This window comes from Prosopis cineraria, unplaced genomic scaffold (assembly GCF_029017545.1).
Source record: "Prosopis cineraria cultivar Desert tree isolate PC_DT_omini unplaced genomic scaffold, ASM2901754v1 PC901, whole genome shotgun sequence".
NCBI classification, from domain to species: domain Eukaryota; kingdom Viridiplantae; phylum Streptophyta; class Magnoliopsida; order Fabales; family Fabaceae; genus Prosopis; species Prosopis cineraria.
In genome coordinates, this window is record NW_026556226.1 from 4,873 (window position 1) to 22,347 (window position 17,475).

General features: G+C 33.1%; 2 protein-coding genes across 2 annotated transcripts; both read left to right on the top strand.

Annotated features, from left to right (window-relative positions):
• Positions 1–6,892: 6,892 nt before the first annotated feature.
• On the top strand, positions 6,893–8,240 carry LOC129298741 (NAC domain-containing protein 83-like). The gene is made up of 3 exons (XM_054937162.1): positions 6,893–7,233; positions 7,399–7,658; positions 7,807–8,240. Exons 1-3 carry the CDS (start codon positions 7,050–7,052, stop codon positions 8,038–8,040), a joined length of 678 nt encoding a protein of 225 aa, XP_054793137.1. The 5' UTR covers positions 6,893–7,049; the 3' UTR covers positions 8,041–8,240.
• Positions 8,241–12,824: 4,584 nt separating this feature from the next.
• Positions 12,825–14,170, top strand: LOC129298739 (uncharacterized). The gene is made up of 3 exons (XM_054937160.1): positions 12,825–13,571; positions 13,676–13,713; positions 13,809–14,170. Exons 1-3 carry the CDS (start codon positions 13,202–13,204, stop codon positions 13,887–13,889), a joined length of 489 nt encoding a protein of 162 aa, XP_054793135.1. The 5' UTR covers positions 12,825–13,201; the 3' UTR covers positions 13,890–14,170.
• Positions 14,171–17,475: the final 3,305 nt, after the last annotated feature.

Below are 17,475 nucleotides of genomic sequence, written 5' to 3' on the forward strand. Positions count from 1 at the left end.
AGGTGAGTTTTTATAAAAATTCAGTGGGTCTCACATTTTTTTAATTATTTTCTCTCTCTTCTTCTTCTTTTCTTTTTATTATTATTTTATTATTGTTACTGTTGAGGCGGCGGACGAAGCAAATTCGTTTTCTTCTTCTTCTTCCTTCTTTTCCTTTCTTTCTTTTTATTATTATAATAATAATAATTTAATAATATTTTATTTTTTATTTATTATTATTATATTTTTTTTATTTTTTTATTTTATTTTTTTTTGCATACCTTTTTTTTATAATAATAATTTAATAATATTTTTCAAAATTTTTATTAACCCAAATTAACTATTAAAATTTAAATTGGGATGTTACAGTTGTACCTTCGATCCTCTAAGTATGTTCAGTGTCTATGATTGTAGGAGTTCATCAAGGAAGAAAGCCCAGCTTTGACCTTCAGTTTTAGTGTTATCATGACCATGCCAGACAAGGTAAATGATGAGATTAGCTTGCATGTATTATCTGCCAATCATTTAATTTGGTCTTTCATTGTTTGTTGGTCAAATAAAGTCATGTGAGTCATCTCTCTCTCTCTCTATGTGGTATGTCTATTGAAAGTAGTCATTGACCTTGCATTTGTAATAGTGTATTTGAGATTATAGTGCTACTCGATTGAGTTGATAAATTTATTATAAAATGGCAAGATGTGTTGTTAGCAGCTAGAGTATAAGTTGTCAATATGTTATGTGTTGTTCAGGTTGAGCTAATAAATCTATTATAAAATGGCAATATGTGTTGTTAAGAGTCCAAGCATAAATTTTCAATATGATATGGATAGTTGTCAATATATGTTGCATGCGATGCAAGCTAAGCTGATAAATTTATTATAAAATTACAAGATGTGTTGTTAATAGCTTAAGCACAAGTCCTCGATATGCTACGAATAGTTGTTAATATGTTGTGTGATGCAAGTTGAGTTGATAAATTTGTTGCTTACTCACTATTTTGGGCCACAATTTCTTTTTTGATTTGTTCATGTAGGATGACCTCCGAAAGAAGAAAGTTGAATATACATGGTGGCTTTTCAATCATTGCAATGATGAAAATGAACCCACTATCATGTTTATGTTATTGAACCATAGCAAAAAAAGAAGATAGAAGGGTTATTCGAGTTGTGCATATCATTTTAGGACATAACTTCTTTTGCATTTTATGTACTTACCTTATTACATAGTGTTCTAAACTTTTCGTTTGGTATATTTCACTTCGTAAATGCTTATGTCAATAATGAATACTAGTTTTAATTTCAACTAGAATAGTCATCATATGTTTCTCACCAATATACAACTATTAACAAGATAAGTACCTCACAATTAATATCAATAGGCCTTTACATTATTTATGACATAATATATAATTGACTAACAGGTTGCAATAACTTTGTTGCACACCAACCATTTATTACTAGGCCAAGAAAAAGAACAATAGGTCAAATGGTATTGACAACTAACATATTTTTAAGTGTAACAAGCTATTGATGAAATGCACAAGTGTTGCAAACTAACCATTTACAATTAGGCAAGGGGGAGTGACAATTGGGCCAAAGGCATTCACCTTTTTCAAACTCATTCATTTTACATACTGCACTTTGTAAATGCTTATGTCAAGGGTGAATACTAGTTTTGATGCTTATATCATGGCATTGAACTAGTTAAATGGTAAAGTGTTGCAAGCCATTTATTTACAACAAGGTAAGAGGCAATGATAACTTAGCATGTTTTAAGTGTAACGAGAATATGATTAATTGCACAAGTCTTGTAAGCCATTTGTTTACAACAAGGTAAGGCGAAATGACAGTAGGGCAAGGGGCATTAACATATGAGGAAGGAGTAATGACAACTTAGCATGTTTTAAGCATGATAAGAATATGATTAATTGCATAATGTTGCAAGTCATTCATTTACAATTGGGCAAGGAGGAATAACAACAAGGCAAGGGGCAAAAACAATTGAGCAAGAGATAATGACAAGTTAGCATGTTTTAAGTGTAATAAAAATATAATTAATTGCATAGGTATTACATACCATTTGTTTACAACTAGGTAAGGGGAAATAATAAATGAACAATGGGCAATGATAACTTAGCATGTTTTAAGTGTAACAAGAACATGATTAATTGCACAAATATTAAATGTCATTTGTTTACAATTGGGGAAGGGGGGATAATAGTAGGGTAAGAGGTAATGACAACTTTCTGTACATCCATTGACAACAGGGCTTACATCAATATTTATAAGTTTAAAAAATAGTACAGCTTTAGAAGCACTATCTATATCATTACATAATATTGACAACTCATTCAAAAAATAACTACATGGGTTGCATGGATACAGTATAGCTTTAAATATATTTATAAAAAAAATATCATATGCATTTATAAAAAAAACACCACTTAGTTAAACAAAAACAAAAATGAATGTCTTTAGCAACAACCGGCATGGATTAGGGTTATTGCAAGTCTTAAAAATACAACTAACTTTATGACATCTTTCACAATGATAAATCTTATTCTTTTAAAAATTAGATTCACATATTTTTGTTCAAGGCCTTTTTAGAGGCCTTATACTCTTTGGTGGCTTCAAGAATGTTGTTTGTGAATTTTATTTGACCTCCATTACTTTCATGCCTTATAATTATGATAACATTCTTTTTAGTTCTTCATATGTTATCCCTTCCTCTATACTTTTTGTTCTTATACTCCCACCCATATATTGCATACTGTCTTGGGCATAGTCGGCACCAATGATGTTCAGGGGGCTAATGCACCTTCTGAACATAAGAAAATTTACAAGAGTTAATATGTTCTAATATTTTGCCCCCTTGGTCTAACTTTAAAAATGTTTTTAGTTTCAAAAAATTTTATGCTCTCTTGAAGTTAGAAATAATATTACTAGCCACCATAATAATGGTAGAAAAAGACTTTTCTGTTATGAAATTTGTGAAAAATTAACTGCAGAATGTATGGAAGATCTATTGATGAATAATTGTTTGGTGACTTATGTTGAAAAAGATACTCTTTCTATTAAAAAATGTAAGGCATTTTTTGAGGAGTTTGATGTTTAAAAATGTAAGATATTTTTAGTCTTTCAAAGTGTAATTGTAACATCCTAATTTTTATATAATAAAAAAAATTGTGGAATTTAGGTTTTGATGAAAAAAAATGATAATAATAAGAATTTATATTATTTGAGGTTATTTAGAAATAATATTATGATTAGGTATTTAATTATGAATTTAAAAATTTAAATTTAAAACCACATAAGTAATATTTAGTTAAGATATAATACATAAATAATTTTTTTATGTGTGTGTTAAAAAAAAAAGAGAAGGTAGAAGGAACAAAAAAAAAGGGGGGGTGGAAGGTTGTTGTTTCTAAGTCCACATTGGTTAGATGAGGGAAGAGAAGAGGTGCCTTCATGTATAAAAGGAGGGGGTGTGTGCATTAGGAAGCATGAGAGGTTAAGATGCAATTTAGAGGAAATTGTAACTTTTGGCTCAAAGGTTTGAATAATTAAATTCAAACCTATAGTTTTTTTAATATAATTTTGGGACGCACAATCCCATTTTTATATTATTTTCTCTTTCCTCTCACGTTGCTCGGCGTTTTCTCGCAAGGGGTGATTATTTTCTTTTTCTTCAGGTATGTTCTAACTTTCCTGTTTAGATTAGCATTTAAAAATTTATTTAATTACAAAATTAATTTTATAGTTATTTTCTAAATAATATTAGCTTTCTAGTGATATGATTATTTTGTAGGATAGAGTAAATTTTTGATTAGGATTTTTCTATAGGATAGTTAATTTGATGATATGATGGATTAAAAATATAAGTTAAAACTCATAGGGATATAATAAATATTATAGAATATTTTCTTGAGGTTGAAACTCATGTTTAAGAATTTTTGAGTTAAAATCTAGATCTATATGGTTGAATTTATGTGGAATCTGAGATGCAGGGATAAACCTATGATTATTAAATATTTATTTAAGTATGAATAGGTACTTTTGAGGTTATAGAAAGGTGATTTGAGGCTTCAGGATAATTCTAAAATTTTTAATTTATTTTTGGATGAATTTTTAGAATATAGAAGGATGAAATTGTGATACTAGAAGTGAATTGAGGATAAAAAAAAGTTTATTAGGGTACGAGAATTTTAGAAAAAGAATTTGGGAAGTTAAATGAGACATAAATCTTAAATTAGTGTTAATATGGATTATAGATCTAAGACTTTCTAACTCTTTAAATTAGAGTTATTTATTTTAATGTAAAATTAATATATAGTATTGTGAAATAATTATGTAGATTATATTGACAAAGATAGTGGTGAAAAAGGAGTTGTGAAGGGAAACTTGTTATTCAAGACACAAGGTAACCATTATTAATGTGTTGTGATGGGTGTGTTTGTGAATGGTTATGTGTTGTTTTATTGTTTGGAAAAATTATGAATTATTGAAAATAAATACTGTTATATACTTCTGTGAAATCATTGTCAAGTGGGTTAAAAATTTATTTTTGTTTATCATGATGAGATATTATTATTCGGATATATTTCTGTTTGGATATTTGAATGATGCATGACTTGTCAGGGTATTTTAATGTATGGTGTTAATGAGAATTTCTGTTCGGTTAATTATTACCACGTGGTAAACCCTCATTGGACCCAATGAGTGGTGTCTCGCTTGGTCCAACTCACCTTTGGCCGGGTGATTTGGCGTCCAAGCATGGCGAAAGGAGGATATAAGATGTAGTCATGCAAATTAAATACTTGTTCGGTTTGTTTGAAAGTATTATTCGGTTAAATGTTTTGTGTGCCTACTTAGCAATCGCATGATTAGTTACATCCGCATGCATCATTACATATTAATTTTTGGTTACTGGGACTTTTAAGTCTCATTCCCCGTGGTTAATATTTTTACAGGAGCGAGTCCGGCCGAGAAAGCACTAGAGGTGTAACTATAGTGTATTAAACACCATCCTTTACGTTGCCTCTTATTTTAAATTATACAATGTATCTTGTGCCAACTTAGGACATATCTTCTTTGTGAAGCATGTAAACTCTAATCCTTTTTATTAAAAGTATTTATTTGACCAAGAGGATTATGTTTGTCCCTCTTGATTCATGACTTAATTTAAATATCATGCCATGAGGATTCTGTCTGTCCCTCATGGTTCTAATTGCTTTTTAAGATATTTTAAGACCTGTGGTATATTGTCTTGGATGTATCATGGTAAGAAAATTTTCTACCATGATAATGGTTTTAATAATTTGAAAAAAAATCGGTTTGTATTTTTGAGGGTGTTACAGTAATCATTGCCTTTTTTTTTTCAAAAGTGTCCCTATTGATGAATAAATTTATATTTATTGTAGCGTGTCTAACAATAGTAAATATAAAAAGATAGGGTTATTTGAAAGTAGATAGTAACTTTATTGGGGGAGAGATTCTATTAAAAATTTCTTATATTTTTGAATGGAAGGAGTATTTCTTTTAGCATTACTAATGAGATGATTGCTTAACAATTCCATACCATGAAGCCATGTAGGGTACAATATTTTTAATTAAATTATTGATTTTAAAATGGTTGCACCGCATTACCCGGGGTCTTGGCATCGCCATTGGCCTTGGGTATCATATGTGAATTGCCCTCTTATTTGAAAAAAATGTAATAGATGTCTTCCAGAATTGCTAGCCATCTTTTACATCAACCTGCACCACACATAGCACGTTGACAACTATCTATAACATATTAACAACTTATGCTTAAGCTATTAATGATGCAAACAATATATTGTCAACCTACACTACACACAATATATTGATAGTTACCCATAACATATTGATAACTTATGCTTAACTTGTTAACAACACATCTTATTGTTTCATGACAGATCTATCAATTCAATAGTGCTAGAATCTCAAATGCACCATTACAAGTACAAGGCCAGTGACTACCCATAACATATATACCTATCATGAGAGAGAGAGAGAGAGACCACCCACGATCAATACACTCATAACAAAAGAAAGAGATAACTCTATTATACTAACAAACAAAGAAAAATTATATTAAATGATTAACAAGGAGTATATACAAACTAATTTCATCATTTATCTAATTTGATGCAGTCAGTATCGCATTCTTTGAAAGTTGAAGTTGGGTTTAAGTTGACTCAAATGTGGGCCTTATTTCTTCAAGGACTCCTACTTAGCTCCCTCCGAAAAAAGATTGCAAGAATAGGTTTGAATTCTAGCTATAATATGATTTTATCTAGTTCATTTCGAAGATGATTGTGAGACCCCATTAGTTGGTTATGGCTCCATCTTGCGTGAAAATGCCTTCCTCTTTTCTTCATTTATTACTTTTCATTCAACGAGGTCAAATAGGTCATTTAAGTTGCAGAATTATTCACATATGAGGATCGAGAGATTTTAAAATATTTTTTTTTATTTGGTGAAACTTCATTATATTTAACTTTTTTTTATAGGACCTTATTGTGTTTTTTTCTATAATTTGTAAGGGTTATTTCTGTTGGTGACATAAATAGGGGAGGCACATGACACATGTTGATGACCGTAGGGGAGGCATGCTTGTTGAGGGAAAGCAGAAAGATATTTGAGAATTGAGATTAATTACGTTTATTTTGTTGGTTGGATATAAGTCCCGTGCACGTTTGTGCATTGTGAGGCCCTTTCATACTCCGTCCGTCTCAATCATTCCTGCAATCCCTCTTCAATTACGATTTTTCCTCCCATCGCCTTTTCTCTATTTTTTTTAATCCAAATCATACAAATTCTAAAAATAATCCCATTCTACCCGATTCGCTCTCCAAGCCATTGGCATCTATAAATTGAACAAGCCTGTCTATTTCTCTCCTCACAGCCCAACGCCAGCCCAACGCCCCTCGGTCTCTCTCTCTCGTCTTCCTCAAATCATGGGTATCCTCTGATTCAACCTAACCCTCACGCGACTCTCCCTCCCTACTTATTCCCCTGGAGGTTCTGTGGGTGGCATTCTTAGAGATGGAGAAGCTCCCCAGCTTTGTCGTCAATGGAGGCATCAAGCTTCCCATTGGGTACAGGTTTTGTCCCACCGATGAAGAGCTTGTCATTCACTACCTCAAGAGGAAGGCCTTCTCTCACCCCTTACCCGCTTCCGTCATTCCTGACTTCCACGTCTTTTCCGCCCACCCTTCCCGCCTTCCAGGTTCCTCTCTCGCCTTTCTTTCTTTCTTTCTTTCTGCTTCAGAATACACAATATCTTCCCCGCAAATCTAATTTTTTGTGTTGCGTGATTTGCTTTTTTTTCCCCCCTTGTTCGGGGATTTACCTGAACCGAATCCGAATGGTTTGTTGAATTTGGTGATTGTAGGCGTCGGTGATCCCAAAGAAAAGAGGTATTTTTTTAGCCATAGAGAGGACCATTTTCACAAGAGGCCTGTTGCTTCTGGGTACTGGAAAACCATAGGCAAGGACAAGCAAATTGTTGCTTCTGACAGCAACCAAGTGGTTGGTATGAGGAAAACTCTGGTTTTCTGTGAAGCCAAGCGTCCCCGTGAGGCCCGGATTCAGTGGGTCATGCATGAATTGCGCCTTCTTCCGTCTGAAACATCTTCCAACCCGTCATACCAGGTAAAAATATAATTGTACAGATCGGTTACCATTGCATGTAAACATAAAAATTAACAGATTTAGAGGAATGCCCTTTCGATGTGCTTCATTTTTTTCTGGTTTATTATCAGTGCTTGATACTAGATTCCAATTTTGAATTCAAATTCAGATGGCACCGGCAGACTGGGCTGTATACCGCATATTTCAGAAGAGGAAGCTCAAGAGAACAGGATCTAACGGTCGACTCTCTGACACGAGGAAAGTTCAGAGATTAGAGGATGAGAAGATTAAGCCCAGTTTCATAGATTTCACAGTGTTGTATGGGAGTGACACGGGACCTCCCCCACCTGGCTCTCCAAGTTTGAGTGAAGGCAGTGAAATCGCTTCTAACAAGCTAGATTAGGAGAAGATGAGGAGCTTGCATTAATTAGATTTTCTTTGTCATGATTATTATTATTATTGTTATTATTATTATTATTATTATTATAGTCACTGAGAAGTCCTTAGAGATTAGAGAACTCTTCGTGGGCATTTGTTTTGATGTAAGAGCAGCACAAACAAGTGAGTTTATTAATAGTACTATGGACTAACTTGCTTTATTAATTTGACATGATTATAGTGGGAAGATAGTTGAGAATATTTATGGTTGCTCTGAACGTAAAGCTTGTTATTATCAAAAGGGCAATGATGTGTCAGGGGAAAAGACGATCCAGAGTGTAATAATAAAATGCAAAGAATGGATGCAAAAGGTAGGCATCCAAAGCAAGAAAGGAAGAGGGGGTCTGTATTAATGAAATCAGGATCATGATGGTGTGCGAAAATAAAAGATGCCTTGTGCGTGCGGGTGTGAGCTTATGAGCATGACCTGACCACTCACATGGTGCTGCGTACTGCTCAAGTCCCTTCTTCTTAGCATCACCACACGGCCTGTGATTCCAATTCCCACTTCTTTTCATGCTTCTTCCTCCGTTCAAAAAAAAAAAATGCTTCCTTTCATATTTAAAAGGGAGGAAAAACACAGGCAAATCTGCAAAGCCAAATCTTTATTTTCCCCTTTTCTATCTGGATTTGAGAATAAAGAAGGACCTCTTTGGATTTGGGAATAAAGAAGGAATAGAAAAGGAGCAAATTATGCTCCCACTCCCCAAAACATAAAAGATGTTTTTTAAGTTACACTATCTAATATTGAAAGTTTATATTATGCTCTCTTTTCTTAATTTCTTTCTCTTCTTCAATAGAACACAAATGGGTTAACAGATAAAAATGTTTTGAAATTTTTTTACAAGAGCTGTCTAATATCTTAAATTTATTTTTTGAGTAATATTATCTTAGAATTTTTAAAATAATGCAATATTACCTTTTCGTTGGAGTTGATTATTAGTTGATTGTTAGTTTACTAGTTTAATTTCTAGTGGCTGTCACCTGACATTTTTGAAAAAATTAAAACAAAAACACAAATCCACGTCTCTTCCCCTTCCCATATTCCATTTTAATCTGCCATGGTCGAGAGAGAGAGAGTGAGAGAGCTTCCAGGACTTCTTTTTCCTCGCAATTCTTCCTTGTTTTGCGTTGTTCTCTTCCTCATGTTGTTCCTCGCTTGCAGAGGTATTTATGCTGTTCTATTAGGTCATTTATTACCCATTTCTTGATTTTCCTATGGCTAGGATTTATGCCCTTGCATTCTCTTACTGGTAGTCGGCCAATTGTGTCTTTTGGCATGCTTTGTGGGTGGTTGGGATTTTCTTCGTGACTGGGTAGGGGGCAGTTGAAGGATTTGGGTTCGGTTTTTTGGCTGTTTTCCACCTTGCTTGATCATTTTGGTAGTCAAACTCAATTTACTCAAGCGCAGCCAAGGGTGTGACCTTTCCTTTAAGGTCAGCCCAAGGATTGTGGTTTTACAAAATACATGGTGGTCTTCTTCGCCCTTCTTTTTGTTCCTTCTTGTCGTACTTACATCAATTGGTAGTTTTTAAAGTCATCCAACTTGTGTTCTCCAAGTTTATGGTATCTACTTGTGCATCTCTTGCGACAAAAGTCCAACCAAGTTTTTGGTATTTTCAAAATTTTGGACAAATTTAAAAAATAGTTGAAATGTGTGATTAAAATACAAAACTATGGTCTTCCCATGCATATGAACTCCCTCTATTATCCTTTCTCTGTCTAATTAATTTTCTCTCTGTCATAATTGGTTTTAAAGTTATCATATTAACCACTAGGAATCAGACCTCTAGACTCTTTTGACTAATACCCTAAATTGACTTTTAGAATTAATTATGCTGAAAGAAAACTAGTAAATTATGAAGCTAATTGCCAATTCCAACCCTTAACTCAATCAAATGAGAAAAATAATTAGTTAACTTTAAGTGTGCTTAATGCATAACTGTGACTCACAAGCTCACTAGAGTTAGCTATAAAAATTAAATGCAACAAAAGATTGAATAAAACTAAATTTGAACAGGCCTAAATTCAAGATTTCAGCACCTCAATTGATAAATAAACAACATGATAATCATATAATACTCAACCAGGTATCAGAAAGTTCAATTCCAATGATCATTGTCACTATAATGTTATAAGCATAAAAAATTAAGGAACTAAACAAGAAGAGATAAGAGAAACATCTAAAATTCAAGAATTTAAAAAGAGTTCATTCACGCATCATAGTAAGAGAAGGCGTCTAGCCACTCCAAGCATATGTTTGTGACGGCTTTTTTATTTTTCAAAGATTAAACTTTATACCAGCTTGAATGCCCGATCTCCTGTACGAAGTGAAAAAAATTCAATTCATATAATCTGTAATCACTTTATTTCTCTCACTATGGTTTTCTTTGCATGGGCTGTGTGTTTAGAGTTTGAATCTCTCTAGGTTTTTGGCTGTGCCGTGTGGGTAATGGCTGGATTTTCATTTGAGCTGTGGGTTTCATTGATTTTCTTTTCCCTTCTGAGATTTTCTGCCGAAATAGGCTTTCTATCTTCGCAAGATACCCTGTAAATTGATTAGAGGAAGATCGAGGGAGAGAATTTAAATACAATAATGGCTGATAGAGATGACGGAACTAGCTGTTGCTACTGTGAAGAATGCTAAGGGGTGAGGGTGGTAGTGCGTGGAGGCATAGCAAAGACAACGTGGATCTTTTAAAAAAAATTAAAAATTGAAAATGCTAGGTGGTAGCCATGAGTAAATTAAGTTAAATTTACAGCTTTAACGGTCATGTAATATTGCTCTTTTTTTAAAATTTTAAGATAATATTGTTTCAAAAAAAAATTTAAGATACAAAACGTTCTTCACCAAAAAGTTTTCAAATATTTTTTCCTTTTAATCCAACATAATATGCTCTTATGCTTACGTTTAAATATCATAACCTATTTTAAATATATCTTTAATCCATTTTTTTAGTAAACACAAGGAGTAAGCTCTATTCATAGCGAGAATTATCTCCTCCAAAGTACTAAAAATAAATGATAGGTCTCCTTCAACTAAGTCACTATGTAATAAATTATTTTCATAAATTATCATACAAATCAAAGGCAAAACTGATGTTAATTGGATTGAGGAGAAGGGACTGACTGAGCTTTCATTGAATAGCATGACGGAACTTGAATTTGATTTGGTATTAGACAGATGTATAACCAATACAAATCAAATAACATTGAAATAAAATAAATTTTATTAAATAAGTTATGTTTTAAATAAAATAAATTTTATTCTTAAAATCTTGATTGATCAGAGTATAAAAATTGTCTTGCAATTCACATAGTTGACCTCATAGGGTAAGATAAAACTTCTTGCTGTTATATATTTTAAATTACCATCATGTCTCAACAAATTGTTAAATAAAGTTGCAAATACTTTCTCAAAGAGCTATGGACTTACTAGTGTGAGAATTTTAGTTGCAAATTATTTGTCCATATTAATATATGAAACATAAATGCATGATTTGCGATTAACATTTCCATATTTACAACTGACTGAAATTATTTTTAACCCATTTATCAACAAAATTTTTTAGGATCTAACTATTATTAAATTGATATATTGGGACTTAAAATAGTTTATTCCACAAAAAAAAGTGCTTTTTATCCTACTGCATATTAATGTGTTGGCATCGATGATAAGATCAAAATGAAGCATATTTGGTGCATATAATATTAGTTACCTGAAATGCCATATTAATGCTCAAAGTGAAGCACTGTATCCACTGCAATTGGCTATGTTTTCATAAACTAGAGAAGGTAACGTGGAAGCCAGTTATCCATTTTTGTCCTATATGTCAGGGTCTAAAATTCCACTCGCTAATCCCCCCTCCCTAGAAAACATTCGACGTGAATGATAAAACAGAATGGAAAGAGGTAGAGAATGGAACAAGGCACAAACAACAAAAGCTTGGCGATGGTTGAGTCTGGGAAGGGAACAAGGAACAAATTAAAGGAAGTACACCTGCACGTGATGAGTGAGGGGGAGAGAGAGAGAGAAACATTCTTTCAAGCTCGGATAATAAAACGTCTTGCGACTCTGATTCGTTTCATCAATAATGCATATAACCTGTTCACGTCTTAGCAAACTCTATTCTGAAGCTGAAATTAAAGTATACATTATATTTGATCACGTAATTAACTTTTAATTCATACATGCACATACAGAGGGAGATTAAAAGTAGTTTGAAGACATTAAATAACCGAGGAATTGAGTTATGTGTGTGTAGAGATAGTTTGAACATGGGAGGAGGAATTGAGTTGCCGACCACAGTAAATTGTTGAAGCTGAGAAGCCTACAATCTTTGCTTTTGTCGTGGGAGCTTCTCCATCACTGCTTAAATTGCCCCAAACCTTACTTCACTGTCGTGTGAATCCGATGAAGACCTAGCATGAGATTTCTGACTTTTACGCCCAAACATGTCAATCAGCCTTCCCCATTTTCACTCCCATGCCTACCCTGACCACTCTCTTTTCTTTTCTGTCAGATTTGTTTCCCCCAATCCCTTGTTTCAAACTAGTTTCACTCGTGACTTACAGCTACTGCATTCTCATTATCCCACAGCTGCACCTGCACGCTAAGTTACTTGTATTCTTCCATCATGTTCTAGTTTGAATTATTAATAACGCGGTCCCTTACTTGTTTGCGCCAGTATGAATAACTCGATCAAGTGCCAAACGTTAATTGATCTGGAGGCTTTGACTATTGTATATATATAGGAAAATAAGTAGGCGTCTAAATGAGCGTGTGATATCCTGGCACTTCTGTAAAACGCAATATAAATGAGCTTGGCAGTTCTCTCTAACAATGTTAGTATTGTGTCGTTGTTACAATTAGACAGAGAGAATATAAGGAGGGAACAGGTAATTATATAAATACTTGACAGTTACATAATGGCGACCAAACAGAGGACGGCCTCGCTAGATTTGGATTGCTTCTGCTACAACCTTAATCGTAACCGTAAAACTTGGTGGCGTCTCTCGTGAGATCTCTCTGTACCAACGAATTCTGGTCCCTTTATACAGTACCTTGGTCTTGCTTCCTCCCAATTCCATCCCTGGGTCACCATCTTCCGATCCTCTGCTTCATCATGGGTTGTGGATTGTCAACTAGGCTAAACCCAGAAAATGCTGCAACTCTCAGCCGGCGACGCATTATAGACATCAATTCACAGGCAACCAGCAAGAATATTGACCGTGGCGGCGACGATAGCGTCCTATCTTCGGCCCAACGGAGCCAGAAAAGCGTATCGTCGTCGCAGGGGAAGGACGTGAAGCACGGTGAAGGAGAAGAGGAGGAGGAGGGAGAAAAAGTGGAAGAGGGTTATCAGAATGAAATCCTCATTTTGCCACGGTCCCCAAGTTTCAGGGAGTACTGCATTGCCTCCTCTAACTCCAGGAATCGAAGTTTTAGTGACAACCTCAATGACAACGACTCTGCCTCCAGCATCAAGAATAGCGGTCGATCATTATTTTACTTCTCTGAATATATATATATATATATTTATATATATTCCCATTAAAATTGAATAGCATTTTGATGGGGTTTGTTTCTTTATCTGCAGGTGATGAGGATTCGACAAATAAGCCCGAGGACAAGAAGGTCTGATATTCATCCTGTACATGAGTGTGTTTACGGAGAGTTGAGATTAGGTTATATCTGTTGTTTAAATGTGTGTTTCTGCACATATTATGCAGGAACGAAAGAAGAAAGAAAGAAGAATACTAGGACTCAGGAATGTTATGCACAAGGGGATGCACAGAAGGAAGAGGAAATAAGAAGTGCATGCTATATACCAATAAAGTGGCTGGAAAAAAAAAAGAACAATAGACTAATCTCCTTTCCGTAATGACGCAGGATGGTTGTTCCCTCGAGTGTCTCTTTTTGTTTTAGTGTAAAAGCAGCATATACAATGATTGTCAGAGTCAGAGGACCAAATATAATGCAAAACGGGTGTTAGCTTGACCCTTCTAACCTTCCTGCCATCGAAGTCCAATCCCATGATTTCCCATTGTTCTGTATGCTCGGAGATGGTTCCGAGTTTCAAAGCCCATGTCAATGTTCACGTGATTTTTCAAGTACCGAATTGAATTCGTACGGCGGTAGCAGTAGACTTTCTTTGCAGAAAATAAAATTATCGGGTGTCAATACTCAATCCAATTGACTGGCCCACAACCACGGATTTCCTGGCTCCGGCGGCAAGATTTTTTTTTAATATATATATATATATATATAGAAAAGAAAAATCAAATCTTGCATAAAATGGGGTTTTCTTGAGCTAGTGGAGCTATTGAGAATTGGAGAGCTGGCCGGTTCTTAGCGGATGGCACTTGAAAAGGTCCAAAACTTTTTTTAGAATTTTTGTTTTTTAAACCTAGCTTTAGTTTTCTGGATTGAAGGGCTGGTCTTGCGAGACTCGACTCTAATATAATTTTTTAAAAATTTAAAACTTAATGAACACATTTATAATTAAAAAAAGTTATTATATATAAAATTTAGTTTATAAAAATAAATTTAAGTAAATTTATAATGAATTTATCAAAGCTTGAATATTTAAATCCAATGTTAGAGCAATACGATCAAAACTATGCAATCAATTATAAATATAAATGATGGCCTTAACATTATTTATAAAAAATTTTTAATAATTTGTTAAAATAGGTGAACTAATATTAAAAATTGATTCAGCCATAGCTAGCTACAGTAATGATTGAAATACTAAAAACACTAACAGCTAGCTGGTCATCCTTAAAAAAAATTAAAAATCAATGTCAATTGTTCTTCTACCCATTGGATGCATCTATTCCTTTCTAATCACAAGGCCCAAGTATTGATTCGTCCAGGTAATTATTTAGTTCAGACTAACCCGTAGAAAAAGCATTTATACTCATATAAATATCTTGATAATCCTCCATTATATTTGTAAAGAATTAAAAAAAAGTATCACTTAAATGTCAATAAAGTAAAGCAAGATTAAACAATACCGAACTCAATTGATAAAGTATTCGTAAAAGGTTAAGTAACGCCATTTGAAGGAGGCTTCCAAGAAAATATTTTCATGTTCTTGGGCGGAAAGAAGAGAACGGTTTTACACTAGTTGAAGAACGATCTCAAGGGGAGAACCAAAAAAAAAAAAAGAAACTGAACACGTGACTAGTGTGGTTGAACGAGGAACAGTACAAGAGAAGACTCAGTGGATTTCCCACTCGCAGAGTTGCGTGGCCGGCACCTATGATCTTATATGCTTGTCTTGACCCCAGCTCTGTGTGTTGGAGAGACATTCCTGTTCGCCATTTGAATGTTCCCTCTTCCTTCAACATCAAGCTTCACTGCCTTTTTGACCCAACCCCTCCTCTTTCTCTATCTTCATCACAACCACGTCTCACGCCACGCCTTCCCACATTCAAGCAAAAAAAAAAAAAATCCAATCCCTCTTCTTTCTCTCTCAAGATTCCCAAACACCGACATTACCAAAGATAACATCAAGTTTTCTCCGTAATGCACAAGCAGCCAATACCTCGCAACGCATGCCAGCTGCAATTAATATTACTATATTGTGATTTCCAGCAACATGTATGTCTAAAACGTCGGTTCCTACATTTTTTTCAATAAATCATACAGTCCCTTGGGAAATTTATTTTAAATATAAGTATATTACCGCGCCCGTCGCTCATGGTTATATTCATTTCAAATCATATTCGTCACGCATTTTGACGTCTTCCACTACGGTGATATATTTTCCAAGAAATCCTCTCTTAATTAATCATAGCTACTCAATCACTCTGAATTCCAACCAAAGCCGTCGAATTGAACGATATGTTCAGTCAGACGTTTTACACAATGGGTCGCCTCTGTCCTTGGCACTTTCACGCTGGAATTTTTTAAGGGGAGAATGATAATTAAATCTCAAAATATTAAATTAATGATGATAAAATCCCCAACAAATTTTATTAAAAAATAAGTTGAAAATATTTATCTAGATAATGATAAATTTAATAATTTTAATTATAAATAAGTATTTATGCATCAAATGTTACTTATTGGCCAAAAAAAGTATCAGGTATTTCTTTTAAATAGAAATTTATAATTTATTTTTTTTAAAATTTTGTCAGGACCTCATTGCAGTTAATTTGTTTATTTGGAATTTAATCGTCATTCTGCCTTTTCTAAATCCATATGTATCTTCCCTTTTCCTCGCCGTCAACAACAAAAGAGCATAAATCAATAATCTTTCCGCTGACCTTTTTTTTTTTTTTTAACCTGGTAAACACCTATCTGCTGCTGACTTCAGATTGTATACAATATATATATATATATATAACGTTAAAATTCATGCCGAAATGCCTTATTGGAAAAGGAAGGAAGGAAAAAATAAAATACATTTTTTCCATTTCTCATTAGATCAATTATTTTGACGTTCGAACAGTTAATTCCGAGGACGCAACGAAGCTTTGATGTCGATGCTGATCCGTTCACGATTTTATTTCTAGACTGTTTTGGAAGTCAAGACAAAATTGCTTCTCCCTGACTTTTACAATATTTAGCAGCAGCAGCACGAAATTCCTTTTCATTATCAATTTATCATGGACTTTATGTTTAAAGGATGTGAGAGTCAGAAATATATATCCTTTCGCAATAGTGGAATGACAATTTAATCATATAAAGTGTGATAATACTTTTTAAATTTAAAAATATTAATTGTCATTAAAATTTTTAATTAAATGACAAAAATATTTTTTTACTTATAATTTTAGTTTAGAAATTTATAACTCTAGTTTAACAAAGGACTAAAGTGATTTAGGGCTTGTTTGAAATTATTTTTATTTTATTATTTTGAAAATTGATGTTTTATAAAGTATGTTATGAAAATAAAAAATAATAAAAATGAATATTTTTCTCATTTTTTATTATTTTTTAGAATAATAATCTCAGAATATTTGAAAGATATGTACATTTTTTTAAAATAATATTTTATTTTTCTATTCTTCAAAACATTATTTGAAAACATGTTATCAAATATATATTTTTTATTTTTTTATTATGGAAAATAGAAAATTATTTTCAGAACAAGTTGTCAAATAGGTTCTTAAACATTTACAATTTTTTTTATTATTTTTTTCAATCAGTAAAGTGCAACAAAGTTTTTTTTATTTACAACTTTAATTTTAAAATTCATAACTTTGATTCATCAAATTACTAAATTAATTTAGGCATTTGCAATCTTTCCCTACCACTTTTATTCAAACAACAAAGTGTAACAAAACTTTTTTTCATTTGTAATTTTAGTTTTAAAATTTACAAATCTGGTTTAATAAATTATTAAAGTTGTTTAAATATTCAAACCTTTCTGGAATCCCATCTTTG